At 42.8% G+C, this 21,956-nt stretch overlaps 2 protein-coding genes across 6 annotated transcripts in view; one reads left to right on the top strand and one right to left on the bottom strand.

Annotated features, from left to right (window-relative positions):
- Positions 1 to 1,614: 1,614 nt before the first annotated feature.
- CTXN2 (cortexin 2) lies at positions 1,615 to 8,392 on the bottom strand. Of its 5 annotated transcripts, none has more exons than XM_081170104.1 (3): positions 8,093 to 8,392; positions 3,309 to 3,359; positions 1,615 to 2,100 (listed from the first exon to the last, which is right to left on the bottom strand). In XM_081170104.1, exon 3 carries the CDS (start codon positions 2,050 to 2,052, stop codon positions 1,807 to 1,809), a length of 246 nt encoding a protein of 81 aa, XP_081026230.1. In that variant the 5' UTR covers positions 2,053 to 2,100; positions 3,309 to 3,359; positions 8,093 to 8,392; the 3' UTR covers positions 1,615 to 1,806. The 5 variants fall into 5 exon arrangements, with proteins under 5 accessions (XP_081026230.1, XP_081026229.1, XP_081026227.1 ...); XM_081170103.1 differs by lacking the exon at positions 8,093 to 8,392 and adding an exon at positions 7,771 to 8,061; XM_081170101.1 differs by lacking the exon at positions 8,093 to 8,392 and adding an exon at positions 7,805 to 8,060.
- A 5,137-nt stretch (positions 8,393 to 13,529) lies between these two features.
- MYEF2 (myelin expression factor 2) overlaps positions 13,530 to 21,956 on the top strand; it is a 21,261-nt gene continuing 12,834 nt past the window's right edge. Inside the window, exons 1-5 of the mRNA XM_081170107.1 lie at positions 13,530 to 13,807; positions 18,681 to 18,910; positions 20,085 to 20,137; positions 21,383 to 21,390; positions 21,506 to 21,599. Coding sequence (XP_081026233.1) covers positions 13,662 to 13,807; positions 18,681 to 18,910; positions 20,085 to 20,137; positions 21,383 to 21,390; positions 21,506 to 21,599 — 531 coding nt within the window. The 5' untranslated portion in view covers positions 13,530 to 13,661. The remainder of the gene's footprint in view (positions 13,808 to 18,680; positions 18,911 to 20,084; positions 20,138 to 21,382; positions 21,391 to 21,505; positions 21,600 to 21,956) is intronic.

The raw sequence follows: 21,956 nt of genomic DNA, 5'->3' as shown, positions 1-21,956 counted from the left end.
GGGCCTAGCCAGATTGAATTCCCCCATCGGGGGCCCAGTGAAGCCTCCTCCGTCCCGCAATACCGCCACACGCGAAAGGGTGAGCGGGCTTGCAGGCGCAAACAGAATTCAAAGTGGGATTCCATATACGGTAACTGCCCTGATACCATTGTGAGAACAAATGATCATGAATGTATAATAAAAAAGGAAGAGACTCTGAATTTCCTGTATTCACTGGAATACTTCCAAAAAATATTGTCAGTCTGCAGGCAAACTGACTCTCTTAAATGTCACATTGTGCCTCATGAAGGCCTCCGGAAGGAATGTTCCCTAGTCCTGCTAGATCATTCTCACACGCTGCGCTGTTACCTCCCCGCAGCGTTCCATTGTATTCCTATTTCCTGCAGCAATTGAACCCGCTCCTCTCTTTGGACTCTGGCTTTCACGTTCCCAGCTTTCCCTTTAAGATCCAGCGCAGTCTGAGTGGCATTTTCGTTTAGCCGACAGACCCCGCAATTCCCTTGGTTGTCATTTGTCTAGATTATAAGGCAAATGGCACAATATGAAATTATAGAGATGAATGAATGGTCTGTCTGTGCCGATTGGCTTTATCTCAGCGGGCTCTCCGAGCACCTCTTTAACAAGAGTGACAAGGCTGAGATGAAATTTTGATTCCAGCATTTCTTAAAAATGGAATTGAACAGCTGTCAAATATTGTCACTCTCGTTCTCGCTGTATGAGCTAAGAGGTGACCTTGAGGCGCAACTAGTTACTGCCTCTTCTTTGTGTCTTCTTTGAGCTTTTTCATGTAGTCTTCATTGTGTGAGACAGTAAGCAGAAGTAAGGACTGCTCCAAGCTAGCCCCTTCTAGGTGTTCCTGGGTCAGAAGGAGGCCTCTCAACACTTTTGGGTGCCCTGAAGGAGAGAGATAAAGATTGGGGGGGGTGTTGATCCTCTTCTCTCCCCAGCTCCATAAAAGCAAACTCTTGATTAGTTCCATCTCTCTTTGCACCTGGCCCAGGAATGTCTGGTCTTCAAGGCTAAAATCAAGGCGTTATAATTTTCTGTTCAGGTTGGACTTGCAAATATTGACCATGCTTTAAATCAGGGGTCAGCAAGCTTTTTCAGCAGGGGGCCGGTCCACTGTCCCTCAGACCTTGTGGGGGGCCGGACTATATTTTGGGTGTGAAAAAATAATGAACGAATTCCTATGCCCCACAAACAATGCAGAGATGCATTTTAAATAAAAGGACACATTCTACTCATGTAAAAACACGCTGATTCCCAGACCATCCGTAGGCCGGATTTAGAAGGCGATTGGGCCGTATCTGGCCCCCGGGCCTTAGTTTGCCTACCCATGCTTTAAATGTCCTCCTCCCTCACGACTTCTTTCTCATTTGCACAATTATTGGCACACCTTTGCACACTTCGTTCTTACCTGCACACAGTGCTCCCCCCCCAAAAAAATGTTTAGGGGTACTTTCATTTTCCTACTCATAGTGAAATACTGCCCTTCAATGAGGCCAAACTTAGATTCACAAAATGTTTAGGGGTATGTGTACCCCTGCGTATCCCCCAGAAAAAAATGAACTGCCTGCACAGTAGAATGCCAAAGCAGGAACCACGTGAAAATAATTATGAATCTGCAACAAAGCCTTTATTTAACAAAACAAAGCAAAAATGCCACCCCCATGTCTTCAAAACATAGGGGTCTGTTACAAATGCGTCCTTACTAAGGAATTCCAGGGCCCCTTCCCCATCCCTCCACCCCAAATGAAAAAAACACACATAAGAATTAAGGCAGGGTCATTTGTTTTTTGGAGTATTTCATGCAAGCGCATATTCAAACGTCCCCTTATCCAGCCCTTCCACCTCATCCTCCCACGTGGAGGATGGCATACTGCTATAAGGGTCTAATAAGATTTTGAAGCATCTGATAATCAGAAGTCCCAAAAAGACACACAGGATCCCCACGAAGGCAAAGCCGGTTTTTTGTTCCAGAGTGAGGGGAAAGGTGGACACCTCGTTGACACTCATGCTCAATGACACGTTGTTGCAGTAGTTACTGCTCATCTCTGGGCTTCACATCCTGCTGGGCTTTCGAGATTTTCACTTCTTCGCCTGTGAACAAAAACAGGAGGCATGTTTTGGTTGTAGAGATAGCATTAGGCTGCTGCCTAAATCCGAGACTGTCCCTGCAAAATTGGAGAAAGTCTGCCATAATAGTGAGTGAGCTGCTTCAGTTTAATGGCTAAAAGTGTGATTTGGGAAGTTCCTAGTTTAAGTATAACACCAGCTGTAAAGCAAGCTGTAAGGGAAAGCGGGTGGCGCTGTGGTCTAAACCACTAAGCCTCTTGGGCTTGTTGATCGGAAGGTCAGTGATTCGAATCCGTGCGATGGGGTGAGCTCCCGTTGCTCTGTCCCAGCTCCTGCCAACCTAGCAGTTCGAAAGCACGTCAAAGTGCAAGTAGATAAATAGGTGGTGGGAAGGTAAACGGCATTTCCATGCTATCTGGTTTCTGTCACAGTGTTCTGTTGCGCCAGAAGCGGTCTAGTCATGCTGACCACATGACCCGGAAAGCTGTCTGTGGACAAACACTGGCTCCCTCGGCCTGAAAGCGAGATGAGCACCGCAACCCCATAGTTGCCTTTGACTGGACTTAACCGTCCAAAGGTCCTTTACCTTTTTTATTTTTACTATCCCAGTATCCCACTATCCTTATACAAGGTCAGACATTTTGTTCATCTAGCCGATACTGTTTTCTCTGACTGGCAGCAGTTCTCCAGGGGCTCCAAGAGGGTCTCAATTATTTGCCATCTGATCCTTTTAACTGAAGGCACAAAGGATTGCTGTGACAACCTTCTGCATGTACTATGTCACTGGGCTAAGGTCCCTGCCCCTTATCCTTAGCCTCCTTACGGTCCCAAATATCTGCAATGCAAGAATGATGACAATGGCCTGTCTTGCACAGAAATTGTCTCAACAACTTCTATTGGGCTATTGGGTTGTTGTTTTTATTTTTATTAGGTATTTTGTGGTTTTATATCTTGATTTTATTCTGTGAACCGCCCTGAGACCCCCGGGTATAGGGTGGTATATAAATTCAACAAACAAACAAACAACAACAACAAAGTATGCCTTGTACTTTGAACACTCAAAAAAGGTGTATAGAAGTTAAAACATTATTATTATTACCATGTTTGTCAGCGTGCAGGTCATAAAACAATTTCTTCATTTAGATTTATTTTTTTTAAGTGAAAGAACTAGTTACATAGTGAAATCACCAAAGCAAGTTAAAAGTTTATGTACTGTAACTGATAAATGGTACCTGATGCATTCATATAAGGCACACTTCCAGGCTTTCCTGAAGTTTGAACAGCTGTAGAGACATCAAAAAAAAGTTAAATCATTGAGCTGTTTTAGCTGTAAGACAAACAGGCAAGTGCTGAATTGAATTCAGGTCTCTTTCAGAAGGAACAAGGTACTAGCTGGCATGTTTTCTATATCAGAGCAAGAACACACAATAATACTCTAGCAAACGGAAAAGGGGGAAAAGAGGCAAACACAAGTCTGAATGTTTTATTTGACTTTTATGGGCCCACCTAAAGTACACGTGTGTGTGTGTGTGTGTGTGTGTGTGTGTGTGTGTGTTGTGGATTGTATCCAGTGTCACTTAATGTTATACCTGTTCTGCTGGCAAAATGTTTGGACTAGCAGAATGTGGCTGCACAAGAAATTGCACAGGCATGTTGCTGGTAACTTCATTTGCAATATATGGTAGATTGTACAATCTGCTGTGAAATGAGTTTCTGCTAGTGCAATTCTTTTGTTGGATTCCTCTGTTGTGCAAATTGAAAACTCACCTGTCTGCTAGCGCAAGACAGTTTTGCACGCAAAGTGGATGTTCTGTCACTGAACCACAGTTTACAGATCACCTTGGCTGTCTCTTAGTGCAGACCCAGGTCATTGAGCTTGAGCTTCTATAGTTGCCAGCCACCACAAACCACCATTGTCAGGGTTGGCAGCAACACCAGCAGCAATAATAATATTTTATTCTCCTGCTAATTATGCTGCTTCAAATGTGCATTTTGTATTTGACTTCCTTTGGTAACATTTTGTTTTGAAATCTTCAGGATAGTATTTTAGTTTCCTGTTAATTATATTGCTTTGAATGCATACTTTCTTCGGTAATGTTTTATTCTGGATTGTTTTATTTGATGCTCTATTGTAGGTTGTAAAGTGCTTTGAGATAGTTTTCAACAACATATAAAGTGGTATAGAAATGAAATCAACAACAACAACAACGGCTCTTCCAACTTAACCTGGGGCTTAGCTACATTAGTAAAAAAAAAAACAACGAACGTCTTTTGAATGTGTTATAAACAAGCAACACCAGATGGTGCTGTAGAGCAAAAAACTTTTCTATGCGATTTTACATAGTGTTTTTTTCCCCTTTTCTTTTGTTATAACGATTTAATTTCTGACTTATATATAGCACCCGTCTGTCCCTCCCCCTATGTGTACATCCACCTTTGGGTAGTCATTGGATAGCCAACAAAGCTGAATGTTGGGAGATTTGGGACAGGCTAAATAAAGGACTTCTTTGCGCAGTACATAGCTAAACTATGGAACTCTCTTCCATGGGAGGCACTTATTGACACCAATTTGGATGGCTTTAAAAGAGGATTAGGCAAATTCCAGGAGGAGAAGTGTTATGTACTGAAGTTCTCACCCTGGGCCAGTAGGGGGATACTGTAGATAGTTATGCAAATGAAGGATCAAAAGTGACGTTCAGTGATTGGATAGTTTTAGAAAGTTGCTACAGTAACGTTGTACTGGAGCTCTATATAAGCAGGCTGACTGAGCCCTTCAGTTCAGTTCTGTTCTGGCCTCTGAATAAAGAAGAGCTGTTTGAAGAATCGCTGTGTCGTCTGATACGTTCACCCACAACTTAACAAGAAGGTTATCAATTGCTACTAACCCTGATGACTGTATTCTACCTCCACTGTTGGAAGCAGTATGCTTCTGAATACCACTTGCTGGAACCTGCAGATCCTGCTACAGGCATCTGGTTGGCCACTGTGAGAACAGGATCCTGCACTGACTTGATCCAGCAGGACTCTTCCTATGCGTTGCCATGCACAGGCTTGTTAATATATCGCTGTACACATATAGTGAGCAGCTTAACACAGGGGAAAATAAGGTTTTAAAAGCAACAGCTGAAGAAACCAATCCTTGAAAGACTTACCCAGATCTCTTCGAGAAAGGAGATGAAAAAGGGATGGGAATATTTCATCAGAGCTATAATCATATTTCATCATCTACTTTAGTTTCAAAGACTGGATTGGAAATGAGAATTCGTGACTGTGAAGGTCAAAAGCAGCCGCTGTACTCCTTGTTCCGGTTCACTGCTATCTGATAGCCTGATTTATTTTTATTTTTATTTAAAGGATCGCTTTATGGACTTTTCCAGAGAATAAAAATGGAGATGCAGACCTCCCTCCTAGGCTGGGCGGGTGCAATGGTAAACGGCATGAACTGAGAAATCCCTAGCTGGAAATCACAGGCTGAAATCCTAACCCCACTTACCTGGGAGTAAGTCCAACTGGATTCAGTGGGACTTCTGAGTAGGAATGGTCAGGATGACTGAATAGGCAAACAACTATTTCTCACCCCCAGAATCAGCACACTGCTCTACAATCTGTAAATAGAGGCCTGATTTGCAGGGATGCCGTAAGGATTTCTATGGTAATGGGTACAAAGTGCTTTAAATTAAACGCTTATAGGAAAATGTCATATGGATCATTATCATTGTTATAAATAGTAATGCCCCCATCCCAACATCAATAGTGCTACAGGCTTTAATCACATAACCAAACAGGGTGGGGTTGCCCTGTCTCAATGTGGTGTGTTCCAGTGCTGAAGCCAAGGAGTGCACAACTTCGCACATGTCTGCAATCTTATGGACCCTTTCCTGTGAGAAAGCCCTATTGAACACAGTGAGGCTTATTTCTGAGTAAAGATGCACAGCAGTGCACTGCAAAGTTGTTAGGGCATGGCCACACCTAATGACACTCACACAGCTTTGTTTGTTTCTTATGCCAATCATCAACTGCAGGCAATACCCTCACTGGGGGAAAAAGGTGTGTTTTCCCATTGACAGTCAGTTGTGCCTTGAGTAGTATTGAGGTAATGCAATACCTTTGCAACCCAAATACTACTTGAAGGAAAGATGCCTAGATCTCCAGCGGCAAATAAGTGGCAACTGTGCATTTATTGCAATTGCACATATTTTGGAATGGCTCTAAGATGTAGAATAGTTAAGATCCAACATCAATAGGGTGCTAGAATGTGGGTGTTGCCACTGCGCTGTTTGGGGTGTGGACTGGGGATGGAAAAAAATATGTCAATTCTGGTTCTCCCAGTTTCTAATTTTTCCATTCATAAATTCATTTCTCCAGATTTGTGCAGCAAATTGTGATATATTTTTTAATCCTCATGAAAATTTATCAGCATTTTGGTGCAAATTTCTCTGAATATGCACATTTTTGTATACATTTTTGACTAACACACACATTTTTGCAAGCATTTTCCCTAATAGAATGCATTTTTGTATGTCATTTTTACCAACATATTATTCCTTATGCACATTTCCCCTAAAATATTAAATTTTTTAATAATGGAAAGCCTGGCTGGTTGGAGAACCGCACTGCAAAATTTGGATATGTGGAAACTTCAAAGGATGGTGGTGTTTCAGTTCTCATCTTGTTTCAGAAAGTAGAAATTTGATAGATTCCCTTTTAAATGTGAACAGAATCAAATTCCTCCCTCATCCCTTGTGTGGACAGCCATCTTGCAGATTTGGCTTTTATGGTACTCCTGTAAGGTATTGCCTGACTTTTGCAAAAAAAATTCTTTGCCACTTTGGAGCAACAGCAGCTTGCTTCTGAGCCAACAAACACGAACAACCGAAATCTTACCTTTCAGAGAAGGCAACACTTTCCTTCTGGAAGGCATAATAAATAACACTAATGAACTATATTTCCTTGATGAGAGATCTCGTCCAGTACGTTCACCAACCGCTATCTATGCCCTAATAATACTTGCCTTTTGTGGGCAGCGGAAGGAGATGATGTGTCGCTGGGGAACCTGCTAGTGTCAGTGTGGCTAGACTGGCTTGTTAACATGCTAGTACAGTATGCATGCATATACTGAACAGGTTAACGCACCAGCATGTACATTTTTAAAAACAAGCCAGTCATCGCTTGCATCTGAAGCCTCGTGGGACATGACTCCCTCTCTCTCCGGTTGCAATCCTCACGACACCTACTTGAAAGGGAACCCCACTGCAACCACCAGCAGGACTTGTTGTCGAGTAAATATGGTTAGGGACCTGGGTTGCTCAACACCCACTAAAAATCCTCCAGCATCCAGCAGGCTTTCCTACCCCCTCTGCAAATAGCACCCTTGATTTAGGTGCTCTATGCACAAAAGCAAAATGAGATCTCCAGCAACCCCCCTCCCACCTTCGGCTGCTAGACATTACCTGGTCATAACAAGAGAGAGGTAGCAAGCACAGGCAGCAACAACCGAGTCTTGGGCGTCGTTGCCAGGGAGGAAATCGACACTGCCCAGCTAACCAAGGTCAATGCCATCCTGTTGCATTAAGTCCAGCCGGAGAGCCATGGTAGATGGATGCCTCACCCATCCTCGCCCGAGCTGTGTGTCAAAGCAACACACAGCCTTCCCCCCTCCGCCGCCACCCACCCCGCACAAAACAGCCCACTCACCCCCGTCCGAGTCAGACATCCTGAGAGTACAAACCCTTTTCCTCCTTATCCTGTGTCCCCATGCTAACGACCTGCCGAAGTTTCAAGGTCTCAGAAAGAGGATCAGGTCCCAAACTGTCAGGGAGCCCTGCGAGGATTTCTGGGGCTTCCGCCCAACGTGAGCATCGCCAGGGCTCCGGCTACATCTAACCACATTAGCATCCGAGAATCTGGACTCGGCTATGGGCGTTCCTTCAGCCGGGTTAGATGCCTCTGGGTGGGGTGGGGTAGGGTCCTTTCCCGAGCACATACACACATACACACACGCACCGCTGGTAAGTACCTGGGGGTGCTCAAGAGGTTTTAATTTGATGGTGAGGGGCGTGGGGTGGAGTGGAAATGTGAGGGGAGGTGGTGGGCAATATGAAAGCTGGATTATCATGCAGCCAAGGCTCCCCCTCTCTTCCCCACCATCCAGATTGATCTGAAGTTCCTGCAAAACACTACGTGCGAGGCATTAGCAAATCTGCTATGCTCTCCCAGCTGCTCCCGCTGCTGCAGCGACGGCAAACTGGGTCCTATTTGCTTGCAATCCTCCTTGCAAAGCATGTTGTTCGGAAATGTGCATCTCTGGGGAAGCGGTTTCTCGGCAGCTTCTAGGCACCTGGGGAGAAAACCAGGCGGCGATGGGGGTTGTTATTTATGGGCAGGGAGAGAAAGCCGTCCAGCGGGGGGAGGGGAGGGAGGTGCGTGGGAGTTCCCCACTTTCCATGCTTGCTGCCAAGTCAACAAATATTGGGGAGGGGGGTTGAAATGGGGACAAGGCGCAAAGTTGGAGGATGCCGATCTCTCTCTCTCGCTCCCCTCCCAAGGATGTGTTTTTTTCTCCCCTAGTGCCCCCGCCCCCAGTAATCAAGTGCAAATTATTTAACTTTTTGTTTTATTTAAAGCAAGCTGCAGTAGCTTCCATTGGGTCGATTTGAGAGTGTGCTGGGCAATAACCGACTTGAATGCATAGACAGACAGACAGACAGACAGACAGATCGATCGATCAAGCAAGCGACCAATGGCCCGCCGATCTACTGTGGTGGGATGGGTAGGTGGGATTGGATTTATTTATTTTTTACTTCGCATTTCGCCTGGGTTGCTCCGTTGTGGGGAACAGCCATGTTGTACGGAATCCGGCGTGTGCCAAATGTTTCCCGTTGTACGAAAGGGGTGATGGATTGGCGTGTGAAGTCCCTCCCCCTTCCCCGGTGATTTCGAATCTATTGTAAATGCAACTTACAAAAGTCAGATAAGAGGCTGTTTTCCCTATTAACTTCAGTGGGAAGCGGATTTTCCCTTTTGGCGCCTCCTTGCCGAAAAAAGGAATCCTTCCAGGAATTTATGAGAACCAGGAGGTTTTTTCCAGATTTTGTCCTGAAACTTACAAACAGCTGGCAACAAAATGAGAGAATCATTCACTTGAATAGTTAAAAACAACACCAGCACCCAAATATTTGATTTGATTTTACCTTATGGGGCACATCGTTATTTGCAGCTAAGCAAGGAGCAAGGGAAACACTCCATAAAGTTGATTTATATATTAACATGAATAAACACCAGGCACAATTTTAAACGATAATTTAATCTCCACAGTATCCTCGTAGCTAAACCACCCATTGGGGAAACATTTGCTGGAATTGTGTGGCATTGCTAATGTGCCGGATGAAATTACAGACCCATCCGTCATATTTATCTGCTATTAATTCTGCATCAAGTCATTTGCTATGGCTGCTAAGAATTGGTTGAGAAAACACAGACCTCCAGTTCTTGTGGGAATTCCAGATAACAGCTTATACCAATCTTATATCCATGATTATGAGAATCGAGAAGAGTATCAGAATAAGAATTTGATTTTAACACAAAGTTTTATTTGTGTGTGTATAGTAAGGGGGGAAATTGATAACTTTATGTTTTGCTAAATTTTAGGTTAACTTGTTTTCAGTTTTTGGGATTTTCAGTGAATATTTTATATTGTTTTATGGAAACCACATGGAGCTTTTTGATGAATAAACGGTATATTGTTGTTTAGTCATTTAGTCGTGTCCAACTCTTTGTGACCCCATGGACCAGAGCACGCCAGGCACTCCTGTCTTCCGCTTCCTCCCGCAGTTTGGTCAAACTCATGCTGGTAGCTTCGAGAACACTGTCCAACCATCTCATCCTCTGTTGTCCCCTTCTCCTTGTGCCCTCCATCTTTCCCAACACCAGGGTCTTTTTCAGGGAGTCTTCTCTTCTTATGAGGTGGCCAAAGTATTGGAGCCTCAGCTTCACGATCTGTCCTTCCAGTGAGCGCTCAGGGCTGATTTCCTTCAGAATGGAGAGGTTTGATCTTCTTGCAGTCCATGGGACTCTCAAGAGTCTCCTCCAGCACCATAATTCAAAGCATCAATTCTTCGGTGAGCAATCTTCTTTATGGTCCAGCTCTTACTTCCACACATAATTGGTATATAAATTTTGTTAATAAATGAGAGAATGAATGAGGAGGAAGAGGTTCCTAGGGGTTTGTTCCACTATGGAAAGGGTCGCCAACCTTTTTGAACTAGTGGGCACATTCCAGAAGTTGAGAGTGTGTTGGATGTGCCAACCACAAAATGGCATAGCTTAACACAAAATGGCTGTGATAGGGAGTGTGGTATAACACAAAATTAAAGAGACAATCGCCCCTGACAACCTTACGCTTACCATGGGAAGTCAGCTTGATCCTGCTGGTCCTGCTTCTGTGCATTTCACACACTGATGCTGTTGGTGTGTAATAACAATGGGGAGCATTCCTAGGTTGTTGGCATCCATCCGTCTTGGGAGACAATGGAAGTATGTGCCTTCAGGGATAAAGTCAAATCACTGGAGAGTTATGGCGCTTGTGGTACCTATTTATCTACTTGCACTGGTGTGCTTTCGAACTGCTACGTTGGCAGGAGCTGGGACAGAGCAACAGGAACTCACCCCGTTGTGCAGATTCAAACCACCAACCTTCTGATCAGCAAGCCCAAGAGACTCAGTGGTTTAGACCACAGTGCAACCAATGGAGCCGTAGGGCTGGGGCATGGGCGGGATATGGCTAGAGATGGGCTTGATTCCTAATTACTTCATAGAATGTATTAATTAAAAAATTTTGCCCTATTTTTCACCTTGTCCTGTCTTAGCGGCTTACAGAATAAAAACATACAATGTGCAAAATGTAAACCACAAATGAAACACCAGAGATTAAAACATCAGAACAGCATTTGTGGTGCTTTAAATGTCTTTGTGATGGAACCATGTAACTAATCAGATTTCACTACATGACACCATCACAGAAACAGAATGTGATCAAGAGTCTTTACCTCTCTGTACAGGTGGACATTTTGCTCCTGGAATCCTAGTTTGTGCTTACACACACACAAAAATGAAAGGAACGTTTTTCAGCTTGCAAAACCTTTTGCAAATAGTGTTTCCATTTCATTTGCATTCATCTTATAACCAACCTTTTCTGTGTTGGCATAAGCACCACTTTATTTGTGAGCAGCAAATAACTTCTCTGCTTGACAAATATTCACCCAGATTCAGCAAAATGCTATGCAGTGGGAGCAGCGTTGAGTAGTGTGACGTCCTAGTGTGGTTCAGCATGCCACCCCAATCTTGGCGCGGTGCAAGATTCCAGGGGTTCCAGGCACTCACCCAGGGTTTGTGTTTCCTTTGGAATGAGGCACAGCAGAGACTGTGGGGTCTTTATGATATATGGTTTATTTACACATATATAACCTGGGCCTACGATGGAGGGATTCACAGCATTAACATCCCAAAAGGTTATTGTTTCATAGCCACAGCCTTGGATACAAACAGAAAACAAAACATGTCTCTCCCTCTGCCTTTCCAGCCTGCAGTGGCATAGCATGGGGGGCAAGGGCGCAAAATTCCAAAAAGGCACAACCAGGTGCCAGCTTCTGCAGGAATGCTGCAGTGGCCTCACCCCACCCAATAGCTGTGCCAACTCTCATCATGCCTCTTGCTTGTCTGGATGGAGGAGAGGGGTGTGCGATGGTGTGTAGAAACTAGCCCACTATCTGAAGATAAAATTTTGTTTCATTCATCTGACCCCTTTTGCTTCTGGCACTTGGAAGGTTGCCCTCAGTCTGAAAAAGAACCTTCAACCCCGTTTTAGGTTAATATGCAAGCTGGAACTTTGCTGTCCTCCTGGAACTTTGCCAACATAGCCCCCCTGAGTCTTGCACACTAGCTTGGTCAAGTACAGAATGGAAGATGGCAAGATCCCCAAGGATGTGCTCTATAGGGAGCTGGCTTCAGGCACTAGGCCTGTTAGCAGACCAATTCTGTGTTACAAAGATGTCTGCAAATGTGGCATGACAACATCAACCCTACCATGTGGGAATCCTTTGTTATGGTCCACCACCTTGCTGTTTTATGAGTTGAGGTTGTCTCAGTATTTACCTGCAACCCTGCCTGTTTGAGACATATGGAGAGCTCAGTTGGTTAGAGCATGGTGTTAATGCCAAGGTTGCAGGTTTGATCCCCGTGTGGGACCGCTGCATATTCCTGCATCACTTCCAACTCTAGAATTCTATTATTAATGTCCAAAAAAGAAAAAAAGAAGAAACACAGAATGAGGAAACAGGGGGTCCCAGGAGCAGATAAGTAAAATATATCCAAGGTGGGATGTTTAGGTCCCGATAAGTAACGGAGCGTGCAGGTGAGATGGGTTCTGGGAGAAGAAAGTGGTTTGGATCCAAAAAAAGAAGGAAAATGAAGATAAAGGGTTTAATTCAGCCATGAAAATCAGTGGGTAATTTTGTGTCAGTTGCCCTCTCCTACCCTGTTGCATTGTTGTGATAGCAAAATCATGTATACGCCCCTGAGATCTTTGGAGGGAGGGCAGAATAAAAATGAGTTATATATAACATAAATAAAAAGAGCAACACCCATGCCAAACTGTATTATGTATGCAGCTATTATTATTATTAAAAATATTTATTATTGTTTTTATTATTACTGCATGCCCTTCACTCCAACGCCCCAGGGCAGGTTACAACAATTTAAACGCAATGCGAAATATGGTTTTAAACAGCAGAAAACCACAGAAATTAGAGAAGCCTTGAAAGTACACATCTCAGGCGTCAAAATCCAGGGCGAAGAGGTTTTCTTTTGCTGTATTTACAAAAAGTTTCACCGTTTACAGAGTTCGGTCTTCTTCACCACTGTTAATATTATGACTTCGTTTTGTTAATTCAGTTAACGAAAGGAGCCGTTGCTTTCGCCAGTCCTTCCCACCCCCAGTGCTTTTTTTCTGGGGTGGGGGTGAGGATGCATACCCCTAAACATTTTGTGAATAATAATAATAATAATAATAATAAATTATTTATACCCCGCCCTTCTCAGTCAAGACCGGGCTCAGGGCGGCTAACAACCAATAATAAAAACAAGTTGATTAAAATACAATTTAAAAGGTTAAGATACAACATTGAAACATTAGGATGCAGCCTCATATAAGTTTGGTCTCATTGAGGGGCAGTATTTCAATATGAGAAGGAAAAGGTTTTTTTAAAGGAAAAAAACTGCCCACCCCGCCCCCACCTCCAAATACCGTGGTTTAGCCGGAAAAAAAATGTAAGCATGCAGGCCGCCGGCAAAAGGCCTAGGCCGCCGCCGCTGTCGCTATGGCAACCGGGAAGTTGCCGGTCGGCAGGCAGAAAGGCACCGCCGCGCTCTCGGAGTTCTCGCGAGAGCCTGGGGGAAGCCGGTGCAGAGACTGAGGAGAGAGAGAGAAAGAGAGCGGGATCCAGCAAGTGGAGGCCGAGGCGCGCGCTCGCCGGCTCGCTCGCGAGGAGGAGGAGGAGGCGGCGGAGGGCCTTTTCAAACCCGGCGGGGAAATGGCGGAGAACGACAAGTTCGAGGGGTCGGCGCCGCTGGGAGAAGCCGAAGAGGCGGCCGCCAACGACCACGAGCGGCAGCAGGATGGAGAGGCGGGCGGAGCCGCCAGGCCGGAGAGCGGCGACGGCGCCAATGGCGTCAAAATGTGTGTGTCTGTGAGGGAGAAACGGGGCGGGGCGGAGGGCCAGGCCGGGAGGGGGGCGTGGGCAGCCCGCCCGGACCCGTTACCTGAGCGCGGGGATTCGGGGGGCCGCGCAGGCCTCGCGCCAGGCGGGTTTTGTTTTTTTGTGGGGGGAGTGGTCCCTGCGCCATGGCGGGGTTGAGGCTTCGGGTTCCCCTCGTTAGTAACCATACCCGGCATTGTTTGGAGAGGGGCCGCTTGATGGGTGTGTTATGTGTGGGAGTGGGAGGGACAGAGGCTGGCTGGGCTGCCTGCGACTCTGGGATGGAAGAAAGGCAAGGGAGGCACACGGTAGGCCGTCGTTGTGTTTCTTGAGCAGGAACAGAGATGAGGATGATGATGATGGAGCAGTTATTATTAGATTGGCTCAGGGTATAAGCTGCCACATGATGCGATGGTGGCTGCACAAATGAACGACCATAAAAGGAAAAGGAAAACAAAAACAACACGATTGTAGTGATACAGAATAAGTCGGAGTCATGAAAGATGAAGAAATGGATCGAGAAGATTCATGAAGGGCAGAACCGTGTGGGAATGGGGTGTAACCCTGCGCACACTTTACCTTGGACGAAGCCCTGTTTTTGCTTCATAGGGCTTAGTTCTGAGTCAACAGGTACAGTGTGTCCTTTGCACCCACAGTTGGTTTACAGCAAGGAGTCCCTTTGCACCTTTGAGATGGGCAGCTTGTTTTGTGGCAGAGGCCTTTTGTGGACTAGGACCCACGTTTGTTATTCCAGGTTGTCAAGATACGCAACAAACAAGGCCAGTGTCCACCAAATGCAAGAGGATACAGTCTGTGACATTGCTATGCAAAGTCGCAACATGTATGCACAAGATAAGCACAGTAACCATTCACAACAAGAGCAATTGGTGATAACACTAGTCTGTCAGTGTGTGTTCTTGTTACTAGTTGGTGAGTGTTAAAGGTCCTGCTTGAGAACTGCTAGGTCTGTCTGTTCCAAAGCAGGAGAAGTTTTGTTTTAAAAGAAACTTTAATCTCACATTTTCCAGCTTATAAAGTTTGAAACCCTTCTCTTCCAAGGTCCTAATATCCCTAGGGTTAATTTAAGAAACCTCTAGTTTGCTGGATTATTATAAATAAATAGAATTTGTGGTTTTTGTGTGCATACTTTGTGACCTTTCCACTCTCTTCCTTTGGTGATTACGAAGAGCACGTCGAATGTGGCCCCACACTCACTCTAGTTGCTCATTGTAATAGATAGGAAATAAATTCCACACAGACAGGAGAGCCTTTTCACATATATAATTACTGTATGGAATTCACTACCACAAGATGCATTGGTGGTCCCTAGCTGCATTAATTGAGGATAGGTCTACTTAAAGCTGTTGATCATGATAGCTGAATAGAACTTCCCAGTATGGCAAATACTAGATCAGGCATAGGCAAACTCGGCCCTCCAGATGTTTTTGGGACTACAACTCCCATCACCCCTAGCTAAAAGGACCAGTGGTCAGGGATGATGGGAATTGCAGTCCCAAAACATCTGGAGGGCCGAGTTTGCCTATGCCTGTACTAGATGGTGGGGAGAAATAGTAGTGAAGAGCGTTCATGTGCTGCTTTCAAGCTTCCAGGAGCTGGCCACTTTTGGAAACACAATTCTAGACCAGATGGACCATTAGTGAGAAGCAGCAGGGGGTCTTACTACATTTCTTCTTAGCCACTCTATAACTGGTTGCTGTAAAGGAATGCTTGGACTTCAGTCAAGTCACCTGTTCGGTTTCTCTGTTGAAAAATGAATCAAGTTAAGTTATTTCTTCAATGTTTATAGGTGTCATATTTGCTTTCTTAATAGCAGCAAACTTTTTCCACTTTTAACTTCTCCTGGAATGATGGCTTCACAGAATACAGTATACCTTTCCAGGCTTTTAAAGAGCTGCTCATCTGGTCATATAATCTCTCAAGTAAGGGTACTGCAAGGCAGGGAACATTCAGGTCAAATGTTTTTGGTTTTCATCGAATCATCAAATTGGGTTTTGTATATGTCTTTTTCATTTATAGTGTATGGTGTGTAGTATTTGAAGATCACATAAGTGAATAGTAAAACTGTTTAGAATAGAAACTTTATGGCCAGCCTTTTAGTAGCTATGGTATATCTTTTTATTGTCTGAACTTGCATTTGACAACATTAAAAGCGGCAATACTGAGTGAAGCCTTTTTAAAAGAAAGATACGCATATCTTTGTATCATTGCGTTATCCCAATTCTTTGTTAATTTTATAATTGATTGGAAGTAATATTAGGATCCCAGTGAAATAATTTTTCTATTCCTAGTTCATATTTATTGTTTGACCTGTTCAGTTTTTTAATCCATCATATTCAGCATTAGTCAACATTGCAGAAGTTTAAAAAATGAGACCTTTTAGGTTAATACTTTTATTCCATTAAACAATAATGTGAAATTATTTTTTAAAAAAATTATGACAAGCCCTGGGCTCAATTAATTTGATGGCCGGTGCCATTCTTTTTTCATCTATCAATGATGGCGGTGGAGTTCTTATTGAAAAGAAGACTATCTAGAGGAATGGCTATATCTCCAGTTTCTGTGGGAAACCCCCTGTGTTTTATTCAGTTATTCTAATAATACCACATGTAATCCTATGAATTTCCTGTAAAATCTGTGAATTGGTCCCTTTCTTGATGATTGATTGATTTGTGAAGCTTTTCCAATTGCACTTTGCTTAGGAATTGATTTTGGTAGGGAAGTTGTAGTTGTACTTGACCTCAAATATTACCGTTTCAGAATCCCCCCCCCCCTTTATAACGTTTGTTTAGTGTTCAGCTATCCCACAGTTCACCTTTGTTGGATTACCTAAGAACTTTCAAAGTTGGTCCTAATTGACCATTAGGTAACAATTGCAGTTATTTTAGTCCTAGTGCTTAAATTCCTCTGGATTTTTCCTAGCTTGGTCAGGCACAGACCTGTCAAAATTGTGTGGTTCCCTTATCAATCCTTTGTTGTTATTTAGAAATATTCTCCTGTGAGCAATTGGCCTTTGTGTGGGTTAGAGTGTAGAGACTTGTGATTGTGCACTTTCAGGTGGAAAAAGTGTACAAATTGACAGCGTGGATATGGGGCTATGTGATCCCCCTGTTAATATGGATCATTTTCAAAAGATGTTGGAGAAAGTGATTTCCAGGTGTTTTGTACACTGCTCAGGCTGTGTGTGCAATTCGACCTTGTACATTAGTACCAGAAGTTACAAGCTCACAAACATTTTCACTAGCCTGGTTTTTCCTCCTTAGAGGGACTGGCAGACGGAGCACCCTGTCCCCCCTTTGCCAGTCCCCTCTACAACTGAAAAGCAGGCTAAATATAAATGTGGTGGGTTGGCACAGGGAGCATAGAGCAGTCCCTGCCTCCACCACTAAACTGCTTGGTTTCCTTGTTAGGCACATATTCTGTACACCTAGCTTGGAAACTGAGCAGCATGGTGATGGAAAGAAGGAGCATTCCTTCACTCCATGCTCATGTCCTGCTTGTGGACTATGAACAGGATGCCACACTAAATGGTCCTTTGGTCTAATGATGTATCAGACATGGATGTATTATTTTGGTTTCTGTGCTTGACACACATGAGGGGTTTTGCCCTCCTCCACAGCTAGCATGGAAACACAGGAAGCTGCCCAAGGTCGGATATCTTTCTCCATGGAGCCTGCTTCCTTTCTGTGGTGCGTGAGGAGAAGGGCAGTGGGCTGCTGGAAGCAGCTTGAAGTTTTTGTCTCTTCTGGCAGTCTGCTCACTTTTCTAGATGAAATTCATTGCCACCTATGGCAGCCAGTTTAGTGGTCAGAAACATGACCAGCCTAAGTCTTCATTACATTGCCTGGGCACATGCGTATTCCCTAAGCAGAGAATTATCAAACTGGCAAATAAGTGTTGATGCTGACTGATGTTACTAGAAGACCATATATGTTGACAGGGCAATGTAAAAAATATGTTCTTCATGCATGTCAGTTTGGGCACCCACAACCTGTACACCAGCAGAGATTTCTGTTGCTGCATTGTATGCTAAAGAAAGTTCCTGCTTTGTAAACAAGTGTTGCTGTCTTCAGGCATTCTGATCCTCTTAAGCATGGCAAAACTGAAACAGTTCCCTTCATAAGAAACCTGAGTAACTTTTGACTGAGTGTGGTGGTCTTATATTGTCTCACTTGTGTATTCTAGTTTGTAGAAGGAACTGCTGGTTTAATCCTACTGGAAATGAAAGTAAAGATATGGTTGAGTGACCTGTGTGCAGTTGCTAACATTGTCACTTAGTGAGGGAAAAGTGTAACACTCTGAATGCATTAGGACCTAGATGAAAATTATTGCTTTCATTTAATCAGTCTCTCTAGTCATGGAAACTGGACAGAGATGCAAGCCAAAAAGGAGAGGATCATGGGCTTCATGTGATGCTACATGCATCTTTGCATTTGCACATGCAGATTTATTTGGTTTTTAAATAGCCGCAGGGATCCCCAATCCAGATTGGGACCAAAGCACAGCTGGATGAGGAGTTAACCCTTTCTTTCCTGTGCAGGGTCTTACCAAAATCCTTCCTGGAAAGCTGTTTTGGCATAAATATAATCTTTTTTCATGGGGGGACTTAGTCCCTCCCCCTTCCCACTCATACTACAGTTCCAATTCTGGGTCCACTCCCATGCCTGCTGTTTTAAAACATATGCACACAGGTGTGAAGGTATAACCCTGAATATGTGTCATTTGTCCCTGTGATAGGTGCTACTTTGGGCTTTACATTTTGTCATAAAGGCTTGATAGGATTATATACTTAAAAGCAAACTAATATTCTTATTTTTTTTCCTTCTTCACATGCAGGGAAAATGATGAAACGGGAAAGGATGAGAGACCACCTGCGAAATCAAAGTATATTTCAAAGCCTAAGGCAATCCCGTCTCTTGGACACAGGAATAGATTCCATCCTTACACAAAGGAGAAGGGTGCAGGCACTGGAGAAAAGAAGACCCTTAACCGTAACAGAGTATTCATTAGCAACATCCCATATGATATGAAATGGCAGTCTATTAAAGATCTTATGAGAGAGAAAGGTAACTTGCTCCTTGCAGCTGGCTTCTCACAGGAATGAGACAAACTCACATATCTGGAATACTGTGAAACACAGTTTTGGTTTGTCCTTTTCAACTTCTGCTTGTTATGTCTACTTTCCCCCCTCTTTCACTGTAGACATTTGCATTGCAGGATAGTATCAGTAAACAAATGAAGTATCCACAGTCTCCTTCCATTCTTGTACGATAGTAGGTAGCCTAGAGAATATGCATGCCCTCATGAACCTTTAAAGGGACTGCGTTATGTCTAGGTGTAGTTCTGAATACAAGCAAAATTTAGTGTGCTTTTAAAGTATGAATGAAAAGATGTCCTTCAAAAGATGTTTCTGTATTTTTCTTGGTGGAATCTGGCTGTAGAATTCTCTGTCTGCATTGTCACTTCTGCCATGACTTGTCTGTCTGGAGCTCTATATCACGTTTGTTACTACAGTTGTAGTTTTTTTGAATGCCCCAAACTTCTTGCCATGGGCATGTCTGGGGTGGAAGAAATCCCAATTCATGAACTGTCAAAAGTTGGTTTTGAATTAACTGGAAAAAATGATTGCTTCAAAATCATGCAAAGAACATTCGGTTTCTAGGCCTTAAAAATAAATAAAACAAACCTTTAACTGTGCTAGGTGTATCTGTTGTAAGGTGACGTGACTTATATGATTTGGTTTATGCAATGAAACCTTAGAAAGTGTGTGGCTTGCTGTGAAATTTTTTGACTTTTGTAAATTGGTTATTCTATTGAAGGCAACCTCTTTACTATTTGAAGCTACTCAGGTAGAAAGTCACCTTAAAACAGCTGTTGTTAGCAGGATGACAAATGTCACTGAAAGTGTTATTGTTGATGTCCTTAATTGAGAGGTGAAGGGACTATTTGTATATCTGAACTTGTTCACCAACTATATCATACTGGCCAAAATATGATCTGTAGTATGAATTAGGTTAAATATAGTTGTTTTTCTTTAGCTTTTGAGAATGTGGCTGTTGCATATTCCTGAAAATTAGCTAAATTATATAGACCATGACAGGAGGTATGTTGGTCTGGTTTTGATTGTTGGTGAATAATAGGTGCTTCTTCGTAGAGTTGTGCACAGGGACACAGCAAAGCAAGACATTGGTGTTTAAATGCATTGTCTCTTGGTATTTTCCCTTTGTATGTCTTATGTAGTTGGTGAGGTTACATACGTGGAGCTGTTTAAGGATGCAGAAGGAAAATCAAGGGTAAGTGCCGTGGGCAATCATCTGCTAGAGGTTTAAAGTTGCTCAGCAGTTTTACTTTTGTTTAATACTTGTACCAGTAATTGGAAAGTAAGTTTCATTTTTTTCCACTGATGTTATTACAGACTGAGGTTTCTGTATCAGATACAGCTTTGTCAACTTCCATATAAACTGGTGTAGTTGGATGCAAGGGGAAAGCTCTTTTAATATGTGTCTAAATAAATGGCATTTACCTAATTCATTTAAAACAGCAGCTCTCGTTAGGATTTTTGGTGTGTTCAGATGTGTTTTAAGTTGAGCATTGGAAAAAATATCACTGAAATGATAAATTAAGTGTAGCATTCTAATCTGAGGCTTGAGTATAAACATATGTTTTGATGAGCCCAAAAGATTGCAGGACTTCTTCTGGATTATTGAACTTGTCTAGGTCTTTTTAAAAATGGAATGGAAGGAGTTGGTTGTTAGGCAGCGGATTGCCAGCAATGAGGGAGGCAGTTCAGTGCAAAGAATGTTAAAAGCTGCTTTGTGTCTGTCTTCTTAAAAAGGTCAAACGTTCAAACTATAGTAAGTCTGAGCCTGCTGTGTGAACAAGAGAATGCAGGTTTGACTCGAACGTAAGCAATTAAACCTGTTGGGTGTCTGGTTTTTTCCCTTTGAAAATTTTATTTAAATGCTTTTTTTGTTCGGCCTGTGGGAATGTTTCAAAAAATAAAACAAAAATAGACCTAAACTGGTTGCTTTATTTTTATTGAATAGTAGTGCTGAAAAAAAAAAAGCAACCAAACTGCTTCTTCTTAAAATTGAAATATGGAAAAGATACTAGCAGTTGTTAAGTAATATAATTGCAGTCATTTTTCTGGAAAACCTGAGTATTGCACTTTAAGATAATCATCCACTTTTGGTTATCCTGCTCAGTTTTTTCCTTTAGTTGGCCATGGGAATTTGTATATCATTTTCACATTCTATTTCTGGTTTGGCTAAAAAAAAAAGTCAGAGTTTTTAAAAACTGACCATCTGTGTCTATATAACTAATGTTAAATAAATAAACTTTGTAATGTCTATGCAAGGTGGTAGGAGAAATAACTAGCTTAATGTTGCTCTTCCCACTCCAAAACTACATTCTTCATTCAGCATGTCTATTTTTGTTCAGTTTGTCTGAAATGTTAAAATACTTCATTGCAACTGCATTTACTAAATCAACTTTATTTTTTCCTTCTTCCATGTTGGCAAATCTTCACATGGCTATAGGGTTGTGGGTAAGTGCTCCTTTGTGTTTTTTCCTTTGTTTTCCCCTAGTTTTTTAATGTATTTTAATAACAATTTTAAAAGTTCATCACACAAACCAAAACATCATTATTTTGTTTCATCCAGTGTTGTTGAATTCAAAGATGAAGAATTTGTAAAGAAGGCACTGGAAACTATGAATAAATATGACCTAAATGGAAGACCATTGAACATAAAAGAGGTATGCTTGTAGTTTTTGCAGCTTTGATGCAGAGTATTGAAAGAGTTTTGGAATTCTTTTAAAATAGCAGAACAAACTGTGTAGAGTTATTAAATGCCCTCACAGATACTTCCACACAGTAACAAGAATCATACTTCATTTCCATGCAACCAGTGATATAAAAAATGCCAATTTTCTCTCAGAATGACAAATACATTCAATTCCTACTCCTTGTTTCCATTACCTGTAGCTTTTAAATTGATTAGATATGCTGCAGCCTCAGACTGCTTGTCTAGGGAACTGTTGAGGCACTTGTATAATTAAAACTTCAGATAAGACTGCTATACTGACATGAGTTGCTTAGGTTGGGGATATACA

The sequence above is a fragment of the Podarcis bocagei genome (assembly GCF_964188305.1).
Source record: "Podarcis bocagei genome assembly, chromosome: 14".
Lineage (NCBI taxonomy): Eukaryota > Metazoa > Chordata > Lepidosauria > Squamata > Lacertidae > Podarcis > Podarcis bocagei.
This window is presented reverse-complemented; position numbering and strand designations above follow the sequence as displayed.

Bases quoted from the DNA above. Each gene is read 5' to 3' on its own strand.
- CTXN2 (XM_081170104.1), bottom strand. From the start codon at position 2,052: ATGAGCAGTAACTACTGCAACAACGTGTCATTGAGCATGAGTGTCAAC.